The sequence below is a fragment of the Vanellus vanellus genome (genome assembly GCF_965231255.1).
Source record: "Vanellus vanellus genome assembly, chromosome: 1".
Classification (NCBI taxonomy): Eukaryota; Metazoa; Chordata; class Aves; order Charadriiformes; family Charadriidae; genus Vanellus; species Vanellus vanellus.
Window position 1 is genome coordinate 24,507,912 of NC_138905.1, and position 25,241 is coordinate 24,533,152.

Genomic DNA, 25,241 nt, shown 5'->3' on the forward strand with positions numbered 1-25,241 from the left:
GGAAGCTAGTGCTGTATCAGTTTGGTTTTGAAAATTTACTTTTATAGCTCTTAGAGCTGGATACTCACGTGTCTGTTTTTTACTTGCAGAGAACAACTATCTGGGAACTTTAGTGGTTTAGCAATTAAAATACCCAACCTTAGTTTTATATGTACAGAAATTTAGGATCTGAAAAGAAAAAAACAACCAACAACTTGTTTTCTATTTGAATGTTATTTACATAAATGTCCTAAATTGTAGGAGTATACAATAAGAAAATAATATGGACAGGTCCCATTGCATCAGCTTATGCATGGCTCCGTTTTAGAAATTTTCCTTTATAACCTTGAAGGCACATGTGGAATGTTTGTCCCACTGAAATAAATGGCAAAGGCTCTTTTTAAATGAAAGCAAGGGAGTTGCAGAACTTGAGGGTAATCACCAGAGAGAGATGAGTTTTTAAAGCTCAGTTCCTTTCTTTCTTTTGTTTTAACAATGATGTTTGAATTGTAACAATGCATCTTGCTGTTAGACATCTTTGGGGGGGGGGAACAGAAAAGTCTATTTAATTGCTCAAGTATCGTAACAGAGAGAAACATAAAAGAAAAAAAGTTTTAATCCATTATGTTGTACATCTCCCTAGCTCATTATAGCGTTGCTGGATGAAGATCAATATTGCTGATTAACTTTGAAGTTGACAGTTTCTGGGTGGAATAGATCAGCTTCTCAGCCTGATAGAATATAGGGTGAAGTCAATACTTTCAACTGAAAAGCTTTGTAAGACTTCTAGTTGCTCTTTTCACAAGAGGCTTGAAATCATAGTATGCTAATGAGAATGCCGTTCTGGTTCATGTTGAAAACATACAGATAAAGATGTAATTTTTAGCATCAGTTAGTGATATTTTATAGAAACTCTTAACTCCTAATATTTCACTAGTTAAAGCAGTCAACAGAGACAGAAGAGCATCCACATCTCTGCACCAGGTTTTTGCCTCGCCTTCAGCTCAAGCAGAAATTTAAACCTGTCTGTTGTTATACCTCCCAGTTCTGTGCTGCGGTGCATTGACCTCGGCTGGCCCCCGAGTGCCCCTCAAGCTGCTCTATCACTCCCTCTCCTTAACAGGACAGGGAGGGAAAATACAATGAAAAGCTCGTGGGTTGAGATAGGGACAGGGAGATCACTCATCAGTTACCATCATGGGCAAAAGAGACTCAAACTTGGGGAAATTAATTGAATTTATTGCTAATCAAGTCAGAGTAGGATCATGACTGATGAGGTGGAGGTTGTTAATTTGTAACTATAACTAATTCTTGTCCAGTTAGCTGTCCCTATATAATTTCTGCTTGTGTCCTATGTAATAAACTTTGAGTTGTCTCTTCTTAGTAGTCAAGTTCTTAAATTTATTCATCAGTATTTGGTAAGTGATGTCTGTTGTTCAAACTGTACGGCATTTTGAGTAATGATGCCTCCTGGAGCCTCTGTGACTTCTGAATGTTATAAGGCCTCCTTATTTTATGCACACTGGGGAGGAAGTTAGAGAAGCAAGTTGCTTGTTGACTTATGTTGTAAAGCAGGGGAATATATATTGTAAGCGGGGAAGATGCATGGCAGTGTGGCCTTGTTATGCTCTCCTGTTACTGAGTCTCCTGAGTTCTTGGGGCTGCTTAGTATTTTGGAGTGCCTTAGGACTGGTTTTCAAATTCTAAGCTACAAATTGAAGTAAGACCTTCAAGTCAGGCGCTAATATTTTTCTTATTTGAGATATGGTATTTGTCAGACTCACTAGAATGTATTTTGCTTTTAAATGCATGTTTTATTGCCTAGATATAATAGCTTGAGAAACCAGAGGTTATTTTGCTATTATGGCTTTTTTAACTCTTAAATGTTAAGAAAAAATGCTGATACTGCTAGTGAAAGGTTAACTAGTCTTCTAAGAACTGCAGATTTAAAATTAATGTATATTATGGACAACTTTTCACTTCTGTACATGACAACGTAAAAGCTGCAGTCTGGGACAAACGACAAGAGAGAAGCGTGAAAATTGGAAGTTAGGAGCAAAAAAAATCCATTGATCCTGCTTATAGTCATTTTGGCTGAGGTACACTTGAAAAGTATTTTATTTTATAAAATTCTCCTTAGTGAATGTGAATTCTTTTATCGGTTATTCAAGAATACCTGTACTGGGGAGTTTCTGGGAAAATGGGGAAGGAGGAAGGATGGAGTTATTCAGAACTAGAGAAATAGTCATGAGCAGTAAGTGAAATCGGGTATCTTTGGATACTGGAGCGACATTAAAGTGAAATTTTGATTTTTCTGAAGAACCTGGTATTTTTTTTAAAGAATGTCTTTAATATTGCTGGGTGTCTGCACCTATATGAATTGACGTAGTTTTTAATTTATGATTCAGTGGTGTTTCCGTTTGGCAATGGCTTCCCATTTCCATTTAATTGTAAATGAACGTTTTCTAAGATTTCAGTCTGTCTAGCGCTCAAAAAGCACTTCCTAACTGAAATGAAAGTGTACTTCAAGTTTTATTTAGTAGAATACCAAGTTTTTGTGTCCATCTTAAAGTATAGGAAATACATTATTTATTTTTGTTCTTCACTGCCATATAAAGATTGCTAAAACTGTCTGAAATTAAGACTGTGGCTATAATACTGCCAGCTAGGTTTTCAGAAAATAGAAAGCATTTTATGCTTAGCTTATTAAAATTTACTGAAACCAGAAGATTGATAATGCTGTGACTTTTCTGTAGATACCAGCTTTAACTAAATATTGTACAGCAAAAACCCAGATACCCCAAGAAGAACGAGATGACAATGTAATGAGAAAATATAGCAATAACTACTTATTGCTACATCACTTTCTTATATTTCTCATATGTGTAACTTCACTATAATAAACTAATCTTCTTCTCCCCCATTCTCATTATAACAGTGATGTCACCAAGAATTTATTTCATTGACTTTTAGCACAGTGAGAATAAACAATAGAGAAATCATACATTTCTTAGCCTTTTTCCAGTGCTTAGCATTTGTAGATGCCCACTTTATTATTTTATTATTATTTCTTTACTTGATACATCAATCAAAATTTTTTAATATGTAAGTATTTTTTGTTCATTTTAAGTTAAAATGACAGACATTTTCATTTGCTGTCAAATTGTCTTAGAGGGAAACAGGCGAATATAGAGACTGTTTATCTGTGACCTATGTTGGGGAAAGTAATTCAAAGTCTCTGCTTGGTTTTTAATGTGCATTTTTGTACATAAAATATTCACATTGTTTGCATTACCCTTTGCATTCATATATAAGATAGTGTTAGTCTGTATTTGAACAAGATGAGTAGCTTCAGGTCTCTGTTTATCGTTTTTGTTTAGATAAAGCAGCTATGCCTGTTCAATTGCTGAAGATCATTAAAGGAAAATCTGAGACTCCACTACCAAGCCATTTGCAGAAGGAGGATTTGAAACATTTGCAAGAAGGCTTTGATCATACCAACAAATATTTTCAGGTAACTTTTTAATAAAAGAATTTTGGCTTACTTTGAAATAGCTCCTGGTATATTTATAGGGACCTCCATATTCCAGCTCAGTTGGTGACTTGCTGCAGATCTGTTTCTTTGTGTGCCTCTGTTGTATATCTTTAAGCAATGCAAAATTGTGACCCTGTTGAACTTTGTTGCATGTTGCTGTTGGCTTCATTGATCCACAGGTCTGCCCCTTCCTCTTAACACTGTCAAATTTATGTGAGGTTTTCTTAGTTTCTAAATTGTGGGCACATTTAAAAACAAATTAATATGCTAAAGACTGTGCCGAAAATAAAGGGATTGAGGGAGGTTAAGTAGTATTTTGTTTTCTAAAAAATAGTAGTAAGTACCACCATCCTATTAAAGACCAGATTTCAGAGTAATGACTTCTAAAGCAGTTTTCCTGTCTGAAGCAATGCAGTTTTATGAATCCAGTTTTATGAAAAGAGGACTCTGTAGCAACTACCTGCATCAAGATACAGTTAGATTTTTTATCATTACCAAGTGTACATTTACATTTTACAGCAGTCCCAAATATATTTCAGGTCGCAAGTACAATCCTAGTGTACTAGTGAAATGTTGAAATATTTTTTTCATCCCTAAAACAATTATATTCTGTAAAATGCAAAATGCAGTGTCAATTCTTGAGGATTTTCTTTTTTAACCTGTTAAACTTTTTTTGTGAATGGTTCTGAAAATCCTTTTAATAATCCCTGACACTTAGGTGGCAGGAAGTCAACATCATCCCAGGCTTGCCTTCAGTCTGTAACCAAAAAAAAAAAAAAGTAAGCTAATTCTGTAGAAGATCTTAGGTGGCTTGAATCCATAAAAATGGCACAAAAATTTAAAAAATATGAGCTGAACTGGCCTAATGATTTTTCCATATCCAAAAATCATTTTTGCTTCCCCAGCTGTATAATCCCAGTTCCAGCTGTAGTGCTTATCTGATCCTGTGATTGAGTCCATTCATGAGAAATAAACTGGCAGAAAACTATCCATATTGATGGAGAGAGGGTGGTTTTCTGCTGCTCTCGCTCTCTGGATTGGTTCATTATGGTGTCAAAGAGATGCCAGGAGTAGTGCAATTAGGTAAAGTGAAGGAGCAAAACTGCCCTTTTTGGAAGCAGGCAACAGTAGAGTGTGACAGAAAGTGATTTGATTGAGAATGATCCAACCTCCCTTAGGTCTTGTAAAGGAACAAATGGAAACATCAATAACCAATGCTGCTATTAAACAGGATTTTTATTCCTCAGGGTGTAGTTTTCTGTCCCCATTCACCAGCAGGGGCATACAGGCTTTCCTGCTTTTTAGAGCTATGTCTGCTCGCACCCCTGACGTGGAAGAACAGGGATTCTTGTTCACAATAGAAATGTTGAAGCAGATAAAAACAAATTATAGATTAGAAAATGTTTCTGCCCAAATAAATGTTTCCATTAGAAAAGCAGAGCAATTATTAGCAGACTATGATTTAAAGCATACGTGCAGTGTTATAGCTGGTTGCTGAAAGAGAACGTGTATAGACTCTGTTTCTCACACTTCATGCTGTTGCTGACATAGATTGGTAGGTGACTAAAACAGCTTGGCTTAAAAACAGTGCAACTGGAGAGCTGATAAAGCCGGTGCTAAAGTACCATTAAACACGTAGGAAAATCCAGTTCTGCAGGCTGAGCTTGAAGCAAACCTTAGAATGCGCTGATGTTAGGTTATCTTAGTGGTGGCACAACGTAGGGATCAGGTCCTGTTTGAGGAGGGAGGAAAGGGAGAGGGGGATTTTTATGAATTGTATTCTGGGGAAAAGCAACAAACATCCAGAATGCTTCTGTCGGTTTGCGTGCCTCAGTCCTTTAATTCTTCAGAAACTTTTTTGCTTTCTGATAGCCCTCTGAACAATACAAATTTTAATTTAAATTTGTGGGAACACAGCACAAGCAACGTCCATACATCCTCAGTCATGATGTCCATTAACTGAATCTGATGCCTTCTCCTGTTAATTCAGTATCCTCTGGATTTTGCTGTGGCAAAGCTGAACCAAACCTGAAAATTAGCTGCCAAATCAGCTGTTGAACCAGACTGAGGAACGAGGCTGTGGCCTCTTCTGAAAAGAAGGAGACAGATTTACTAGAGGAACGGCACCTAGTCAGTTTGAGAGTGAGTCTAGTGGCCTGTGGAATGGGGGTTTGGAAGAAATTTGTCTATGGGCTCAATAAGCAGCACAGGATTTGTGGGGGAAGCGTGAATTTTGCTAAAGTAGGTTTTTTTGAAGTTCGGAGCCCAAGAGTTTCAGGCTTGTTGAGAAAGCAGTGGGTATATTTCTGCTGAGGAAGACAACTAGAGCGTAGGTGTTTGGGATAAAAATGACAGTGGTGGGGCCAGACTATTATAGCGAAGGATGTAGTCCCAGAATTTGAAAAGTCATTGGAAGATACCAGGATGTAAAAAGTAAAAATGGTTAGAAGGCAGTCCCTACCTCATCAATGTATTCTGCTTTTAAGTAGCATACTTGTGTGGATTGAAATTTCTTTAGTAAGAAAAAAAAATACATGTAAATACAGAGTGCTCCTGAGGTGACTTTGTTTCATTAAAAAGAATTTATTACAAGAAAACAAGAACAATTATATATAATACTTGAAATTTTAAATAAAGTTGCAATTTTGAAAACAAGTGGGAAACCTTTCTGTAAGCATTCATAGACAAATCTCAGAAAATTATTGTGCAGATGCTGATTGTTAAAATAAGTATTTGATACTTAAGTCTCCTTACAAAACTCAGTCTTCTGTGAAAAGTAGGAACTTACCTCTTCATACAGTCATAGATTTTTGACCTTCATTTTGGTCTTAAATGAAGCATTACTACTGTCTCAAAAGTAATAAAGCAATATGGTACATCTATTCAACGTGGCTGGTTTTTTAGTGTAATAAAATTATAATATAGTCTGGGTTGGAAAAGGATGATTTGTGGAGTCTTAGTATTTCTTTATAAAATAGATAATAAAATAAATTTTTTATTTTTATTTGGATTCCTCCTCAGTTAACATGTAGGATTGATTTTACTCTGCAAAGCTTCTATAGTAACAATTCACTGCTGTGTATTTTATACTAACTTGGTTTAAGAAGTGTTTACTAACTTTTAAGTCAAGCTTCTCACTGAATATGTTTACTGTAAAATCATTATGATTTACCTAACTATCCTCCTAATGTTGCGTTTGTGCATTTGTGAACAGATTGCCCCTGTTGTCCCTTTACAAGACACCTTTATTTCCTGTGCTACTTGTGTAGTTCTCTTAAACACTTTATAGAGTCTGTTTTCAAATTTTTCTATTTTTCTTTATTGAACCAATTTCTGTGTTTTTATCGTTGAGAAGGATTCAGTGCTTTACCTGCCATACTGTGGAAGAATACATTTGACTGACATTTTTGCTACTGTTGAAGGAGAACCTTTTTGATGAGATACCATTTTTCTAACAAAACACATTTGTTCCAAAGATATGTTAACATCATTGAAGTTGCTGGTCCATGATTCTTCATTGTAACTTCAACGTCACTATAAAGAGACTATTTCTAGATAATTAATGGAACCTTTGCATCTTTTAGAGCATTTGTGTTATCAACAAATTAGTACGTCACTACAGGTTCGAAACTTTGTAATGCTGTTCTCCCAGCTGTACAGGTTTTTTTTATTTTTCACAGAAGATTATTTATCTTCATATACATCTGTTATCTCTCTGTGATTTTGTTTTGATATTTATGTTGTAATCCTTTGCCAATGTTTTTGAGAAATTCCTGTATCTTTTAAGATTTTTATCACCCTACCTTTTTAGCTGCCTTTCAGGTTTTGTGCTAAAACTGTAGCCTTTGTGCTATTATTGTAAATAGTAAAAGGTACTTCCATAGCTACTATTTCATTATTTAGTCTAAGCTTATCATCTAGTCAGTAGTATCTAATTACTACTGACTTGTAATATTTCCTTTGTTATATCCCAAGAATATTGCTCTTCAATGCTGTCTTTAGCAATTTTTATTTTGTTTTTGTTTTAAGAATTCAGATGGTAATTTGCGCTCATCAATTCTACAATTTTTTAGTTTACAGATGTTTCTGCCATTTTCAGTGTTTCTGTAACTTAGAGGCATATGGTCTTAGTTCCCAATATAATTTTTCTTTTTTATTTTTTAGGGAACAATTATTCTTTCCTACCCATTAACAAAACTTGGAGATGGGACAGACTTTTTCAAGGTTGTTCTTCAAGGTACTACATTTAAACATATATTTTAAATTTATTTTGTTGAACTTCTTGACACTTTTTTTAACATTATGCTATTACATCACTAGTACGTGCTTTTTTAGTGTTCAGTAAAATGTTATATTTAAAGTACTTTCTAAAAGCATTCATTCTCTACAAAAATACATTATTTTAAACTTATGCCAGGTAAGTTAATGGAAACAATATAGTCTTTATATTTCAGTAGACTTCTTATTGCAGAATCTTTTAAATTACTGTCCTGGAAATGCATTAGCTATTTGTGCAGGTATTAGTGTATTTTTAAACTGCTTATCATAAAGGAGGACTAAGAAAAACACACACTAATAATATACATAGTATATACTATGTAAGTGCACATTTGGTATAGGTCAGTATGTTTAAGAGCAAAGTATTTGTATTTCATTCTGGTTTAATCTAAGCAGTTGAAAAATGGAATTTCACCCTACTACCCAGGTATTTGGATATCAGTAGACACAATAACACATTGAAAGATTTAAGTTGTACATCATGTAATAAATGATACTAAAAAATATGTCCCTTTTAAGTCCAAAGCTCATCACCCCCTCCAGCCAGGAAGGAGGAGGATGTCATTTGTCAGGAGTCTGTGTTGTATTCAAGGAACTGCCCATTTCTTTCCATTCCCTTCTCAGCTCCTTCCTTGCACTGGTTAGAGAATCATTACTTGCTCTCTCTAGCCTTCCTCTTTCTACAAATTCTGTGACTGTGACCGAACAGCAAGCTGGGGTTGCAGATCCTCCCTGGTGATACTGCTTGTGACTGGTGTTAGCAGAGGTGAATGAAGCTGATGGGACCTGAGTCAGTTTCCCTGCTGGCTTTACGGTCCATAAAGAGGGATGCAAAACTTCCTTGAGTCTTGCTAAGTTCATGTGGCTGTTCAGGATGGCTGAGAGTTTCTACACATTCTTCACAGCCTCAATAAATTGCACATGTAATTATTAGCATTCATTCTGAAACAGTAAAAGTTTGGGTTTTTTTTGAAAAATGTAATTTCTGCTTCAGTCCTCCTGAAAGGCTACTTATTGGTAGGTCTATGTCTTAGAATATCTCAGTTTATATAATTCTACCATATGATCTGCGTTAATATAAAAAATCAAATGTGACTGGGTATTTCCTCTCTAATTCTGTACACTAAATTGTCCCAGTGGCAATCTTTGTCATTTCTGTTTAATGTATACCGATGTACAACATGTGCAATCTTTAAATGGTCCTCTTAAGAAGAATATTCTGCTTGATATACCTATAGTTAGCACATAAAAGCAGTTGTATAGCTATTTGAAAGGATTTTCTGTTTGTAGATTAATTGGAATAAAACATGTTAGACTCTGTAGATTAACTTATTTTATAAATGTCTTCCCATTGCTGTTTTGTTTTGGAAAAGGTATGGTGATTGGAATCGCTTATACTTTTTTTTTCTTCTAGATTTGGATAACTCATGTTCACGGATCAACAGCATCAATATTTTAATATATGGAAAAATGGCAGAGGATTGTGCAAAAGTTATACGTCATGGGGTAAAATATATGTATATATATTTTCTTATTTTAGGAATTTTTTCCACAGGTGTACGTTGACTTCTTGTCATTGTATAGCTGTCACCAAAATTAGAAATAGTCTATGCAGTCAGTTCAAATCTATAAATATAACTAGGAAAAAAAAAAGTATTTGCTTATGTAAATTTTTTCTAACAATAATATTGAAATAAAGCAATTCTTTTTGTCAGTGCTGTTTACCTAAAGGATCATGAATATGGATGATAGAGAAGTCATCCATTCATGTTCATAATTTGGATGTCTATTGCCTTTTGATAGAAAAGAAGGCTCAGGGGAGACCTTATCATCATGTTCCAGTATTTAAAGGGTGGCAACAAAGAAGATGGGCACTCCCTTTTTACAAGCAGTCACATGAAAAAGATGGGTTAATGGGTACAAGTTACTCCTGGGGAGATTCCAATTGGACAAAAGAGGAAAATTTTTCACAATGAGAACAATCTGCCATTGGAATAATCTCTGCAGGGAAGTGGTGGATTCCCCAACATCTCCTATGAGAAGAGGCTGAAAGAGTCGGGGCTGTTCAGCCTGGAGAAGAGAAGGCTCCGAGGAGATCTTATTGCGGCCTTCCAGTACCTAAAGGGGGCCTACAGGAGAGCTGGGGAAGGACTTTTTACTAGGGCACGTATTGACAGGACAAGGGGGAATGGCTTTAAACTGGAAGAGGGTGGGTTTAAATTGAACATTAGGAAGAAGTTTTTCACTTTGAGGGTGGTAAGGCACTGGAACAGGTTGCCCAGGGAAGTTGTGAAGGCCCCATCCCTGGAGGTGTTCAAGGCCAGGCTGGATGGGACCTTGGGCAACCTGGTCTAGTGGGAGGTGTCCCTGCCCATGTCAGGGTGGTTGGAACTGGATGATCTTCAAGGTCCTTTCCAACCTAAACCATTCTATGATTCTATGATTAGACACTTGAAGATTCAGCTGGACAGGGTGCTCTGCCATCTTGTCTAGAGTATGCTTCTGCTCAGAAAGGTTGGACCGAATGATCCTGTGTTGCAACTTTGCAACTAAAGAAGGAAAACAAGCTGAAAACAATTACTTCAACTTACTATTTATTAGATTGGATATCAGTTTGCTGATATTTCAATATTTTGTTGTTGTTGTTTTGGGGTTTTGGTTTGGTGTTTTTTGTTTTTTTTTTTTTGTTGTTTTTTGTTTTTTCTTAGAGAGAAAGATCGCTTCGAGAGTGATCTTGCTGTTTCTGGGTAGTAGCTTGCACCCTGAATTGTATCAGCTTCAGAGCTGCACGCATCACTCCATGAGATACATGGGACCAAAGCTGCTAATCTCAAGAATTACACATATTATTACAGCTGAGGTGTTTATATAATGTGTAGTGACCTATATTATAGTTTTTATATAATTATGTGCTTATAAATATTCAGACACTAAAAAGTTGAATCTCTGTTTTCAACATTTTTAATCTGACTAAATTAATACAGATTTGATGAATATGTGTAGATTAGAGAGAAGGAACTGGGTGTTTAATTATTGCTTTTATCATGTAGACAATCCTCAAACAGCAGGTGACATGCACTGGATGCCTCTTCAAATAAGTAAAAAAAAAAAAATCTTGCCCAAGAAAAAGTTTAGTGTTTCTCTTTTTTCAACAAAGATGTAATTGTTTTGGGGATTTTTATCACTTTTCAAATTTTATTTGAAGTTAGTAAAGAGGTTTGGAATTTACTGAACATGTAAGACAGACTGACGTGACAGTGAAATTTATCTCTGTAAAAAGCAAGACTTAAAAAAAATACATTAATGAAATACTATTAAAAAATACTATTAATGAATAGTTGAAGAAATTCATTTGATGTTATAGTTGTGACCTAGTGCAAACCTCCCATGGGAATGAAAGATGCTGGCACATATCTTTATAGACCCTCCTCTCGCTTTGTCACTTGCCTTATTTTCAGTCACATAATTTGTTTTATTTAATATTAAATATTAATAATAAATAATCCTAATAATGAATATAAAAAAAATACTAAAATGCTTATTTTTAATGAATCTGTAAAATACTTCAGAAGTCTTGCTTAGCGATTTGATTCCTTGTACTTTGAGGATTTTTTTCTGGCATCACTTACCATATGGCTTTCATCAGCCAGCGGTCAAGCTTGTGTCATGAACTGAATGGGTTCTCTATTTACATCTACTGTCTTTTCCAACCAGCATAGGTTATTGTGAAGGAAAAGTCTGTAACACCTTGAGATTGTGAATGAAGGACTTCACAGATAAAATTCTTTCAAATGAATTTAGCCATGAGGAATAAAAAATACCTAGAACCTTTTAGTAGAACCTATTGAGAGATTGTGCTATTAATTTGAGCTTGAAATTGGTGCATGGCACTTTTCAACCCTTTGATATGTGTGAGCTTGAGGGAACAACACGGAGCTTGGGCTGGGTGGTAAGGTGTACAGGTCAGAGTATTCAATTTTACATTGTATTCTGCAGTGAATCAAGGCCTTGTTTTAATGTTTTTCATATGCCATGCTAAAGAGAGAAACATGCCTTGAAGATCAGCAAAATCACTTCAGTCTGTTTAGGGCAGAAAAATCTTTTACAACTGTCAGATATATACAAAATAAGAAGTGACAGTCTTTGTATAAATTTCACAATTCCACAGAATTTTGACGGTAAATCCAGGGTGGGAAGTTCCTGAACTAATTTGTTAAATATACAAGCTGAGAATAATTTTAAACTTAAAGAACAAGTCAGTTTTATTGTCGTGATAAAAATACAAATCTTGAACAAGGCCCTGAGCAGCAATTAGAAGATAGAAAGATCAGTACTAAAGAGCTGAGTTGGAAACCACAAACCACAAGCAACAATCCTTAGACAGCCAGAGTGCACTAAAACCAGTGTTTGGTCTTCCCCAGTGAACGGAACCTTCATGGTACTTTCCATGTGTCTCAAGTGAGATTTTAATTTTGGAAGAATCTGAATCTGAGGGAACTGAATAATTTCTGAAAGTATTTACAATTCAGCAGTTATGAAATAGATTTAATTTTTTAAAAAACAAAGTTTTAGCCATTGAAGAATTACTTAAATAAGGGCCAATACTTTTTGTTTGCTGGTACAATTTCAAACTTCACAGTTTTGTAAATTTCTATATCATACTTCCCATACTGTAACAGCTTTAGCTAATTAGCCTGGGGGGAGGAGCAGGCTATTCTCAAAAACACGAATAACCATGTTGTTCTTGTCTCCTGAGAGTCTTCTGGTTCTGTACCAGAATAACCATCAGGGAAAATACTGTCTTTTATTTCTCACTTCTTTTGAATGAGGGGAGTAGGATTTCTTTTTGCTGTTTAAAAATGTTGGTTGAATCTTATTGTTTGTATATACATGCTATATAATACTCTTCTCTTGACATGAAAATCCACCAATTTGTGTAAATGGCTTTGATTCCCAAACCAATTATAAGAGAACTTCTAATAATTACTTTTAGCTGAAGGTGAAATAGAAACGAATTTATTTTGAAAACTAATATAGCATTAAATTTCAAAGCACTGTGCAAACCTTATGTAAATTTTTTGTGCTTATAGAGACTGCAAGTCACAACCTGTCAAGGTTGACCATGAATTTGTAACAAATCTGAAAGTATGCCTGTTCTTTCTACCTGTAAAACTAGATTTTGAGGTTAGTGGTGTCTTTTTTCCTCATTGAAATTGCACAGTTCTTCCACAGGTGTTTTTTGAATGTCATCTTACACATTGTATATTACATGAGAGTAATCATCAGTGATCTAATATTGTTCACAAAAAAGTTTCTATTTATTATCCACCTGTGTAAAGGCTTGAGTCTGTGTAATTCTAAAGTTACAAGATAAGCCAAGTCAGCTGTACAGAGCTCCAATCCTGACTCAGCAAGCAGGTCCCAGAATCTTGTGCAGCCTGCAATCTAATAAAATGCTGAAATGGGAATAACGTGTAGCAAGGCATAGCTTTTTAGCTGAAGGTGGATTCCGCTGTTGAAGGAACACCATGAGTAGTGTCAGCAACAGCGAAAGGAAAGACACATGCTAACACCTGGCTTCTGCAAAATAGCTCAGTTTCCTGAAGCTTGTGTTTCTCTGTGTTTGGAAAGAATGAAACTACTTTAATACCAAGATGATTAGGCTTACCAAGATGATTAGGGGACTGGAACACCTCTCTTATGAAGAAAGACTGAGGGAATTGGGTCTCTTTAGTCTGGAAAAAAGACGGTTGAGGGGGGACCTGATCAATGTTTACAAATACTTAAAGGGTGGGTGCCAGGAGGATGGGGCCAGGCTCTTTTCGGTGGTGCCCAGTGACAGGACAAGAGGTAATGGGCACAAACTTGAGTATAGGAAGTTCCACCTAAACATGAGGAGGAACTTCTTTACCTTGAGGGTGGTAGAGCATTGGAACCGGCTGCCCAGGGAGGTGGTGGGGTCTCCATCTCTGGAGACATTCAAAACCTGCCTGGACGCATTCCTGTGCAACCTGCTCTAAGGTGGCCCTGCTCTGGCAGGGGGGTTGGACTAGATGATCTCCAGAGGTCCCTTCCAACCCTATGATTCTATGAATATATGTTAGTAGGGTGGTGTGTTCCAGGTGCAAGGAATATTGAGTTGTCTAATTGTTTTGACCCCTTTTAACTTAGCTCTGAGTATGGCTTACACTTAGGTGACTTAAGCATTTACTTTTAGTAAAAATATACGTTATATTCCCATTTATGACACTATCTGAAAATCACCATGCCCTGAGTAATTTCATTGTGTATTAAACTGTCTGATTAAACTTATGTTTTCTGCAGTATTTTTTCTTTTTTTTTTTTGCAAATCCTTTAATAACTATCTATCATTGTCACTTAAGCTAGCAGACTTTCTTTTTTTTGGACAAAACTTTAAGGTTTTGGATTTTAAATCATTTAGAGTAGCATTGTCAGTTTGCTGAAAGAGCAAAAAAGAGCCATCATAGTGCAATATTTGGCTAAAACTGTCAACTTTAATCAGAAAACTCTTTTATTTGTTGTAATCAAATAAACACATCAACAAAAGTCATTCGGTAAAGCTTATTGAAGTGCTTTCGGTAGAAGGTCAAATAGAAATAGGGTTCAGAGTCTAATATGTTTATTGGAATGGATCACACTGGTAAAGCCTTGCTATACAGTTCTGGTACCAAAGGAGCTGACTACAAAGGAGCTTTACATTGTATCAAAGTTCCCAGCACTACCTTTGTTTTGTCAGATACCTTTCTTTTCATCTCTGTCTCCTAAATGTGTTTTCTGTCTTGTCTCTTTTTTTCCCTTGTTTCTTTTTTTTGTAAGGTTGCTACTAAAAAGGTGAGCTGCTGCAGGGACTTAAATGATTTTTAAATCATTTACCCCTTAAATCATCCTTTTCTTGTTCACTTTGTGGTGTCTGAGGAACTTTATACCAAAGTGAAAATGCAGTTGCAAATGCAATTGTTTCGTGTGCCAGAATCTCAGGAGTGATGCCAGAGAAGTTTGTAATGTCTCTTTTGCTACCAGAAAGCTACCTATTGTTTGACCTACCTATTGGACCCATAAGGAAGAAATTGAAAAATGTTGATCCAACCAAACCAGAAAATATCCACAAGGAGAGTCTCTTCAAAGTGCAGCTGTAACTGAGTAATAAATAAACTCTGAGTAAAGTGTTTTGTCACTGCTGATCCGATGTGTGATTCCTTTTCTAGCTTAGTTAAGCGTACCCAGAAAGGAGTCAGTCTTCAGTATATTTGAAGGGGAATGATTCTTTTGCTTTATTCAGTGTGACGCTTCCCCTCTAGCCCTTGTCAAAATTAACACTCGGTCACAGTAGCATCAAGAGTGCGAAAATTTTAGCAGAATTTGAAAAAAAATGCTTGCTGGCATTGGTTGGAAGTATGAATTCTATGGGTAGAAGAACTAAATAGAGAAACTTAAAGGCAGTGTTTAGAATTTGTTCAGGATTTTTCTTTCTTGAATATCTTGAGGCTTTAGGGTGAAATTTCGCATCACATGCTCTTGAAATAGAGTACATGGTACAGCCTGTGTAATCATCTGTTTATCACCCTGTCCCCATAGGACACCTTTGTAGTTGCAGGATTTAAGTTGGCAAAATCGCCTACAGCAAGAGAGGATGGTAGACACGGTTGCCACCTGGAGGTGTCTGAAGAAGCTGGATCAGCCATTTATGTACGTAGGTACCCAACTTTTTTTTTTACCTTTTATTTTTCTCCAAATACCAACAGTATCGTTTTGCTGTACAGTCAAAAAAATAAAATGTATTAGAATCTGAAATACTGCAAATTATTTTAGCATGCCCATCAGGAAGCGATCAAAACACATCTGTGTGCGTGTGTGTGTGCATACAATTTTATAATACCTCTATCCATGCGAGACCCAAATTATCTCAGGCCTCCCAGGTAAATTTCCCCTTGCTGAATGCAGAAATTTGACCTTAGTTGGCTTTAGATAAATCCCTGGAGCTCTTCAAGCCATTCTTGTGCGTAACCCAATGCAGTAATGCAGACAAGGTAGAGGGTGCAAGAGTGGTCTTGGGTTTATCCTTTTTAGTTTTCTCTGGGTTACAAATTTGTACTGCTTTAACTCACATCATTACACTTTGCCTTTAAAATACATGGATTCCTAGATTCTTAATTTTTAAGAAAGAATTCCACCCCTTTTTTCTGAGGAAAGTACTTTTTCTTTTGTACTGTTCTCACATCAATACCGTTTGTAAATGCTCCCACCTGTTGAGAGATGGGAGTGGAGATATGGGAGGGTTCTGCTGCTGCTTCTGTTTGTTTGTAGTAATACGTCAGTAGTGCATGTCTGTTGTGGCCACTGTCTCTTTGCTTCAAGAAACATTTGCCACCGTTTTTAAGCCTAAGCCCGTAGTTGGGGAGGGACTGGGTGTGGAATGAAACGAAGGTTTCAAAAAATTTGTTGGATGCGTCAGTGAGATATTTCTTATGAAAGTTATCCCAACAGTTATGGGCTTCTGGTGACAAAGTGTGGCACGTTTTTGATGACTGTAATTGTCTACTGCTGTTAAAAAGAAGGACGATAGCATTGTACTAAACTCTCAGTGACAGTGCTGCAAACTCTGTTCTGTAGTCAGTGAAAAGGAAAAGGCATGTTCGCTGGAGAAAAATATAGCATTACACTATATGGTGATTCCTTTGAGCCTATCCCTCAAATTTTGAAATAAACTTTGAAATAATTATAAAAACTTAAACACAAAATCACTTATAAAAGGGACTCACTAAATTAAATTGTTTGCCAATGTCAAGGTTCGAACTTTTTTCTATGTAATTGTGATCTGACAATAATTTAAGATTTAATATATTTTTTTTATTTCAGAAAGGTATTTTTTTCCAGAATTGACCTCTATGATTATTGAAGCTTGGCATGCAGCTCAATGTGAAACAAAGTAATGAAAATTATAGTGCAGACTGTTTCATGTTGATATCTGTTGATAATGATGGTATATAGGTAGAAAAAGTATGTTTCACTGAAGATAATAGCAAAACTGTGTTCTGAGTCGGGGCGAACGTGTCTAAACTAAAAGTACCTATATTTTAGGCAGTACCTGAGGCACGCAGTTGAGTATTGGCAGGGCCTCACGACGTGCGATCTAAACCCAAGGAAGATGTGCAGCTCACTGAACATGTAGGTTGTGCTGAAGAGGCATCTATCTCATCGTTGACCACAGAATGGAGCTTGTGGCACTTAATTTACTCTCACGCTCATTGAATGCTTAAAATTAATACAAATGACGTGAATTTTTTTGTCTGCTTCACTTTCTCGGTGATAACTGTTCACCCATCTATTGAAAATAAATAAATGGAAGTAAAGTTAGCTTCAAGAATGTGGTTGAGGGTGGAGAGCAAAACCAGATCCTTGGCAGGAACCTGCACTGCGGGGGCGATGGGCAGCTGTGACGTGGGACGCTGTGTCCGGCAGCCAGGCCGTGGCGTGCCCGGCTGGCAGTGGAGCCCTGCCTCTCTCATCACAGCGTGGCGACGTCTTGGCATTGCCTCAAATCGTCACCGTGAGTTCTTTAAAAGACCTGCTGCTGAAGATAAATCCAGCTTATAAGCATGTCTCAAAGCTTAGGAACCACCTTCGTACAGAATTTATCCCGTTCTGATGAATTTTCCTTGACCATTTATTTATTTATGATTTTTCCCCAAAGGAGAGTAACGAGTCACTGAGAGTTGACCTGCTCTAAGCATTGACGTGTACACAACCTAAATCCATTTAAGTTCTCTGTTAAGCAATTCACTATTATAAAGTACAGTTTTAAATTTTCAGCCTCCAACTTTCAAATGCCGACGCTACTAATGTGACCTGACTCATATTCAACTAAGTGCATTTCTGTTTCAGAAAATGTATGTTATTTAAAATAGCTTTGTCTGAGTGCAATTGGAGTAAATATTATTTTATGTTTTTCTGTAGGGTAAAATTTTACTAGTTTTAGAGGTGGTTCACATACCAAAAGTCTCTCTACTGCTGTTTTGTATTTGCTTATAGAGTTATATTTGCTTTAGCATAATCAAATCTTGTTAAATTTGCAATGCCTTCAATTTTGTAATCAGAGTACACTATTTTTTCTCTCCTCAGATTTATACTATATCAAGAACAACTGCGGCTTCAGAAACTGCATCTGTGGTGAGTTTATATTTGGGATGTTTTTAAACCACGTGCGACTAACTGCATGTAAATAGAAATGTGTGGAATTTTTTTTTTTTTCTTTTCTGTTTGTTTTAACTCCTTACTCTCATCCCAGCAGTCATTTGTTTAGCTTTTAATTTTGCAAATAATATGCCTGGAAAACAGAATAATATATGAAAAAGTAGTACTTTTTCTGTAGTTGCAGTATAGTTCCCATCTCAATCCCAAAATAGGCTGTATGTTGACTTAGGAAATATGAACTAGAAAGGTAACTTGCACTCTAAAGAAGATGCTTTAAAAAACTGGAAGTATAAATCTTCCTTTGATTTAGAATCGACTTCACGTATTGGTCTTAACATTTCTTTTGCTTACTATTTGGAACAAGCCTTTATGTGTCTAAATAAAAATTCTTGAGGAAATAGTATATTAAAGGCATAGAAATTGGTGTATGAAATTTTATTGTTCTTTATCATAAAGTTAAAGATTTAGTCCCGAAGATGATACAGTTTGTGTTAATTTTATGAAGAGTTTCATTTTTTTCCCCCGATATAGTAATTGAAAACAAGTTTGCAGTCAGTTTGGCAGAACTTGTATTCTTGAAGAGCAACTAATCAGCATATAATGTAACCTTAAGATGAGAGGAGAGTATTCCTTAGATAGTAGGAGGTAGACCTTAATTTCTTTAATCCTCCAACAAGTGTGCTGTTTTAATAGCAAGACTTACACAATGGCTGTGAGAGGTAAACCCATCCCCCCAAGACAGTGATTCTGTACAGTGACACAGCCAATTAGAATTACAAAATTGCTTTCCATCGTTCTTTATTATAATGACTATTATTCACGTATTTCACATATTGAAACTTACTTTAACTGCCTGGTTAGTGTATTGTAATGAAGATACAATCACAAGACGAAATGGAAGCAAGTCTTGTGTGCTTTATTGCCTGTGAATATATATATTTATCTTTAGAGTTTCTAAGGTGAGTAAGATAGAAATAGATAACCATTTTTCTTGGTTTTTTTTTAAGATGAAATAAAGCATATTGGAGGGTGGATGGTGTTAAAAGAAAAGGGTCTGGGTGGATGTCTGAATAATTTTTTCTTGTTCCCTAATTTTATCATGCCTTTCCAGTCTGTTGCACCAAAATATGTGTATACTCCTCTGAATCATCTTAAAGATGGAACGATAGTGAATTTGTATGGCGTTGTGAAGTTCTTCAAGCCTCCATATGTAAGCAAAGGAACTGGTATGTAGTATATTCACGAGATTTTAAATTTCCTCCTCCAAACAGAACTATTCTTACTATGTTTGTTAAAAATCAGCCAGAACAACAAATTCAGGTGATCCTTTGACCATGGTGCTCAGCTCACAGAAAGAGAACAACAAATAAGTAAGGGATATCTGAGTTGGTTTGGGCAGACTGGTGGGGATAGCAAATGAAGAAAGTATTTATCAAGTTAATACTGTCAGTACAAAAGAGGGAAAAGGACCTGTATGAAAAAAAAATTACAAAAGCCCTGCACCTCTTCTTCCTTGAGATTTTGACAAGCAGCGTACTGATACACTATAAATGTGGTGCCAGCATATTTGTTACTTTTGTGGAACTACTGAATAATTTTTTCTGTCTGTGAGGCGAACACTTACTGATTATGCAAGTTTTTGTAGAAGATTGTACCATTTCACTAGGTGCCCAGTAAGTACTCAGCTAGGGGATATCCCTGCTGAATTCAGTTACGCAGTAGAATTTCTTATTTGATTCAGAATTAATCAAAGTATTTTCTGCTTATTATAAATTTACTGTGCATTTTAAAGTTGTTTTTTTTTTTTCCTTCTAAATGTATTTCTAATTGAACAAAAAAGAATAGATTATGATGTCGACTGTTGATTTTTATGGTCTTAATTACACATGCAAGTTTCTTGAAGAATGTCAATAGCCATACATTTGGCTTCTAAATACAGAAATTTAAGCAGCGAGCATTAAACCGGAACCAAGAGTTAGTGGCTTGTCTGCAACAGGTTTTGCAACCTTTTGCAAACAGATCTGTTATCTTACTTGCTCAAAAACTGCCAGCAGCTGGCTGAAGGTGATGCACCCAAGATAAGGCAGTCAGTGCCTTTGTGCGAGCGCAGTGCTATACCTGCAGTACTGTTCCTTCCACAATGAGGTTTGCTTACCGTTCGGTAGCCTGAAACAGCTGAAAGCTGTGCAAATGTAGTGACACACCCCAAAAAAATTCCAAGTCCGACTAAGGTTCAACTTAGATGGCTTCACTTCTTGAAACCCAAGCGATCTTTGTTTGAATCAGTTTAGAGTCTATGAGTGGGAGGAATGTCTCTGAGGTGGGTGCGAGCGTGCGTATGCCAGTTTCAGTAAGTTCAACCAAACTATACTGATATAATTGGTATTGTGGGCATGCTTAATTACTTCCATTTGGGGCATGTAGTATTCTGCTAGATAAACAGGTACAGTGGTGTGAAAGATCCTACGGACAGGAAATTTTTGCTGTCACTTGCAGCTAAAGTGTGGCTTCACTGTGCTTGTGGCTCAAGTGTGGTCTGACGCTTGCCCACAGAAACGACGAGGCGCGCGTGTGCGGCCCTCTGGGCTGTCATACGCTAAGTGTCAGCTGTACCAAAGGCGGCCGCCGGCCCACTCAGTAGTCATAGTGAAGTTATGCAGAGCAATGTAGGATTTTTCAAGAATATATCCCATTAACTGGGTGCACAAGCTAATGAATAGCTTTCAGGAATTGGGCAGCATTTTTAAGTACTGTTGACCGTGTCAACAGAAGCAGCAGCATATCTGTAGCACTGGGGCCCAGTGCCCCAAGTGGCTGCAGGAGAGCCATTCGCTGCCTCCCGTACACTTGGTTGTCAAAATGTATTCCCATCAGTGTTTGTTGTAGACGGTGACAAGGCTTACTCCCAGAAAACCTTTCCCTTCTACGTTCTTACTCAATGTTGAGAACGCAGTAGTGTTTCACAAAACAACTCTGAAACATAAACAAAAAACAAGGCTGAAGAATATAGGGTAATCTAATTTAAATGTTAACATTTAAAAATATATGTAGTCATTAAGTTGGGAACTGAGCCAGTAACGGTCCATCTGTTTTTATAGTAAATAAAGTGCATGTTGGGTTTTTTCCTCTTGAGAGTAAATTAGAACGAATATTGTCATATTCTACGTAGTCATTGATACACTAAAGTTATTTTGCTAAACAATAAATTGCAAATCTTTAAGATGAAACGTTGTTTTGATTGCTTTGTGTAGGAATGAGCAAATGTTGTTGGAGAAAGCTGTGGAAAAGTTGAATGTCACTTTTTTCAGGAAAAGAAATGTGGTTTTTTGGTAATACTGTACCCCAGTAAAAGTGAAGAAGTACAAATTCCAATTGCTTTACATTATGTATATTACATCACAACAGATATTCCTAGATGTAAATGAGGAATAACGGTAAGTGAAAGTATCTGCAGGAACTCAGTGCATTTAGACTGGAAACCGAAAAGTGTTCTGCCTTCTAATAAGAAATGCAAACATTCATAAAATACTAAATTAAGTGTGTGTGTGTTTGCTTTCTGTATAGCAAATCAAGTTATACTGCTAGCTTAGAAGTAATAGTAATAAAAATTATTCTGCCCCTAAAGCTGAATACTCCTTATGGAACTGTGGTGTGATTTAGCTACAAATGCTAAATGTTCAAATGTTATCAGTCTTACAATATCTGTGTAGTATATAGATATATAGAATGCATACATATATATATTTTTTTCAAAAGCTGGGTGCTCACTGATATTCTCAGGCTGCAATTGTAATAGATTTCTTAGGTATATAGTACATACAATAGTTTCTTAGGTATAAGGAAGTGAAAAGGTTAGCTTTATCCGTAGTAATTCAGGGTATTGACAGTGGTGAAAGGAGGTACTTTTCTCTTGAAAAATATTATAGTTTTAAAACTCAGTCTTAAAAGCAAAGAAACAAAACAAACCCCACAACTCTTTTAAAGGTTTTGTTTCCTTTGCTCATATTGCTGGCAACAAAAATGGTAAGAAGGAAATTATTCAAATGTAGAAAGGACTATTTTTACTCTTTGACTAAATTATGGAAGGGCAGTTCTTGAAGGATCACATATGGTGTAGATTTGTCATTTGTTCAGCTGCTTTAACAATACTTTGGAAACCTAGGGACTTTGAATATCTTACTTAGACAAGCACTGATTGCTGGAAATTATTAAGACAGCCATTCTTTCCAGATATGTAACCATAATAAAGCTAGGTGCACTGATTATCAACGTAATGTGTCTCTGAAACAACTAGTACAGATGTTTGCAACTGAGCTCTTGATGGGTTAATCACTTCAGTTTCATCAGTAGTAGAATTTAATAGGGAAAACGTTGATTTACTTAAGAACTAGTCCTTGCCTAGATGTCATTAATAACTTCCTGATATATCTTCCCTGTATAGTTTCAGTTGGTAATATAAAAAACCAAAACAAAACAACAACAAAAAAAAAAAAAAAAAAAAAAAAAACAAAAAACCAAACACAGCAATGTCAGTGGAGATCAGGGACACAATTTGAAAAGTTTCTTATTACTGAAGATGGTTGTAATTCACAGAATCACACAGAATCACAGAATTTTCAGAGTTGGAAGGGACCTCTAGAGATCATCTAGTCCAACTCCCCTGCCAAAGCAGGATTGCCCAGAGCACATTACTCAGGACTGCATCCAGGCGGGGCTTGAAAATCTCCAGAGAAGGGGACTCCACAACCTCCCTGGGCAGCCTGTGCCAGTGCTCTGTCACCCTCACCGTAAAGAAGTTTTTCCGTGTATTTGAACGGAACTTCCTGTGTTCTAACTTGTGCCCATTGCCCCTCGTCCTGTCACTGGGAACCATTGAAAAGAGCCTGGCTCCATCCTCCTTCAAGCCACCCTTTAGATACTTGTACGCCATAATAAGGTCTCCCCTCTTCTCCAGGCTAAAGAGTCCCAACTCTCTCAGCCTTTCCTCATAAGGGAGATGCATCACTCTCTTAATCATCTTAGTTGCCCTTCACTGGACTCGCTCCAGCAGTTCCCTGTCCCTCTTGAACTGGGGAGCCCAAACCTGGACACAGTATTCCAGTTGTGGCGTCACCAGTGCAGAGTAGAGGGGGAGAATGACTTCCCTCGACCTACTGGCCACACTCTTCCCTATGCAGCCCAGGATTCCATTGGCCTTTTTGGCAACAAGGGCACATTGCTGGGTCATGGATAATTTACTGTCTACCAGGACCCCCAGATCCTTCTCCTCCAAGCTACTTCCCAGCAGGTCCGCCCCTAACCTATACTGGTGCCTAGCATTCTTCCTCCCCAGGTGCAGGACCTTGCACTTGCTTTTGTTGAACCTCATTAGGTTCTTCTCTGCCCAGCTCTCCAGCCTGTCCAGGTCACGCTGGATGGCAGCACGGCCCTCTGGGGTGTCAGCCACCCCACCCAGCTTGGTATCATCAGCAAACTTGCTGAGGATACACTCTGTCCCCTCATCCAGGTCATTAATGAATATATTAAACAAAATTGGACCAAGTATTGACCCCTGGGGGACACCACTGGTTACAGGCCTCCAACTAGACTCTGTGCCGCTGATCACAACCCTCTGAGTTCTGTCCCGCAGCCAACTCTCAATCCACCTTACTGTCACCTCATCTAGCCCATACTTCCTCAGCTTCCTAATGAGGATGCCATGGGAGACAGTGTCAAAAGCCTTGCTAAAGTCAAGGTAGATGACATCCACGACTTTCCCCTCATCCAGCCAACCAGTTATAACGTCATAGAAAGCTATCAGATTGGTCAAGCACGATTTACCCTTGGTAAATCCATGTTGACCACTTCCAATAACTTCCTGTTCCTCAACGTGTTTGGAGATGACATCCAGAATGAGTCACTCCATTACCTTCCCAGGGACAGGGGTGAGACTAACTGGTCTGTAGTTCCCTGGATCCTCCTTCTTGCCTTTTTTGAAGATCGGATTCTAAACTAATTGCTAAACTAGCAATTCACTTGCTAGTTTATCATGAAAATCTCTAAAGCAGTTTTAATTTATTTGGGCTTTAGTGTAAAAAATATTCACTACTCAGTTAAATATGTCAATGTTGGGGTTTGTTGGTTTTTTGGTTTGTTTGTTTTTTTTTTTTTTTTTTTTCTCAATCCAGGGATAAATCTGCCTGAGGGTGCAAAATGCTCAATGATTGCTCTGAATTGCCAGGGCACGAAATGGCTCTTGTCAGAAAATTTTGTAGTTGCATTAGATCTGGTACAGTCCTGCACTAACACATTCTTTTTTTGACACTGTGTTAATAGAATCATACAGCTTTAAGCTGGTACCTGCTGGAAGCTGGGCAGCGGAGCCACTGTACTTCATCCATATGAGTCTTTATTCACAATATAGATGTGCCCCTAGGTATGAGATATTGCTCCTTCTTGCATGTATTAAAGCTTAAGGCTGAAGCTTTGTTTCCACTCTGTTCCCACTGAAAGCAAGTGGTCCCTAATTTAGCCTTGTCAGTTTATAGAATCTATAATTAAGCGTTCATCATATTGATTGCCATTATTGTATTAGATGAATGTTAAAACACCGATGCATAAAATGAGTTTCGGGTATGATTATAAGTTATTATTTATTCCATAGGAAGTGGTTTTAACTGAGCATGCTTCAGCTCAGGTTGTGCAGACAGGAATATCTATACATGGTATTTTATTTGTTTTGAAAACTGAGTACTTCCAAGAAAGTACTCCAGGTCCTGTTTGGCGCAACAGGCAGATGGGTTTCTGTCCGCTGGAAGGTCTGTTGGAATTGTTCAAAATGACATTCTAGCTTTCCTTCCCCAACAGTTCAAAAGTCTTAGATATTTTAGATTTTTTAACAAAAGTGATTCTCTCCTCCCTCCCCTGTCTTAAGCCCACAGACATCTCAAGTATTTAGCCTGAGTAAAAACAGGAAATACAGAAAAACAAGTTCCTCTGTCTTAGTGGTGTCCAATGACAGAGATGGCATGCTTGACCATGAAAACTTTCGGGACATTACAATGCAACACTACTACTTCCCCAGCTTTTTCGCCTTCTTTCTGCAGATATTACTCGGTGTTTTCCATAACGCAGGGAAGAATTATGGCAAAAAGAATCCTTGCTGCTGGTAAACAATAAGTCATAAGAGTAATGCCCCATTTTTCTGGGGAAACCTCCACCTAGCTTGTTCTCTTAGTATATTCATATGTCACATGTT

At 37.0% G+C, this 25,241-nt stretch overlaps 1 protein-coding gene across 1 annotated transcript in view; it reads left to right on the plus strand.

The window, feature by feature from the left end:
- The first annotated feature begins 2,000 nt into the window (after positions 1–2,000).
- The window catches only part of POT1 (protection of telomeres 1), a 70,008-nt gene continuing 46,767 nt past the window's right edge, over positions 2,001–25,241 (plus strand). The window contains 7 exon segments of the mRNA XM_082497116.1: positions 2,001–2,078; positions 3,360–3,493; positions 7,679–7,751; positions 9,207–9,298; positions 15,389–15,499; positions 17,933–17,980; positions 19,116–19,230. Coding sequence (XP_082353242.1) covers positions 3,371–3,493; positions 7,679–7,751; positions 9,207–9,298; positions 15,389–15,499; positions 17,933–17,980; positions 19,116–19,230 — 562 coding nt within the window. The 5' untranslated portion in view covers positions 2,001–2,078; positions 3,360–3,370.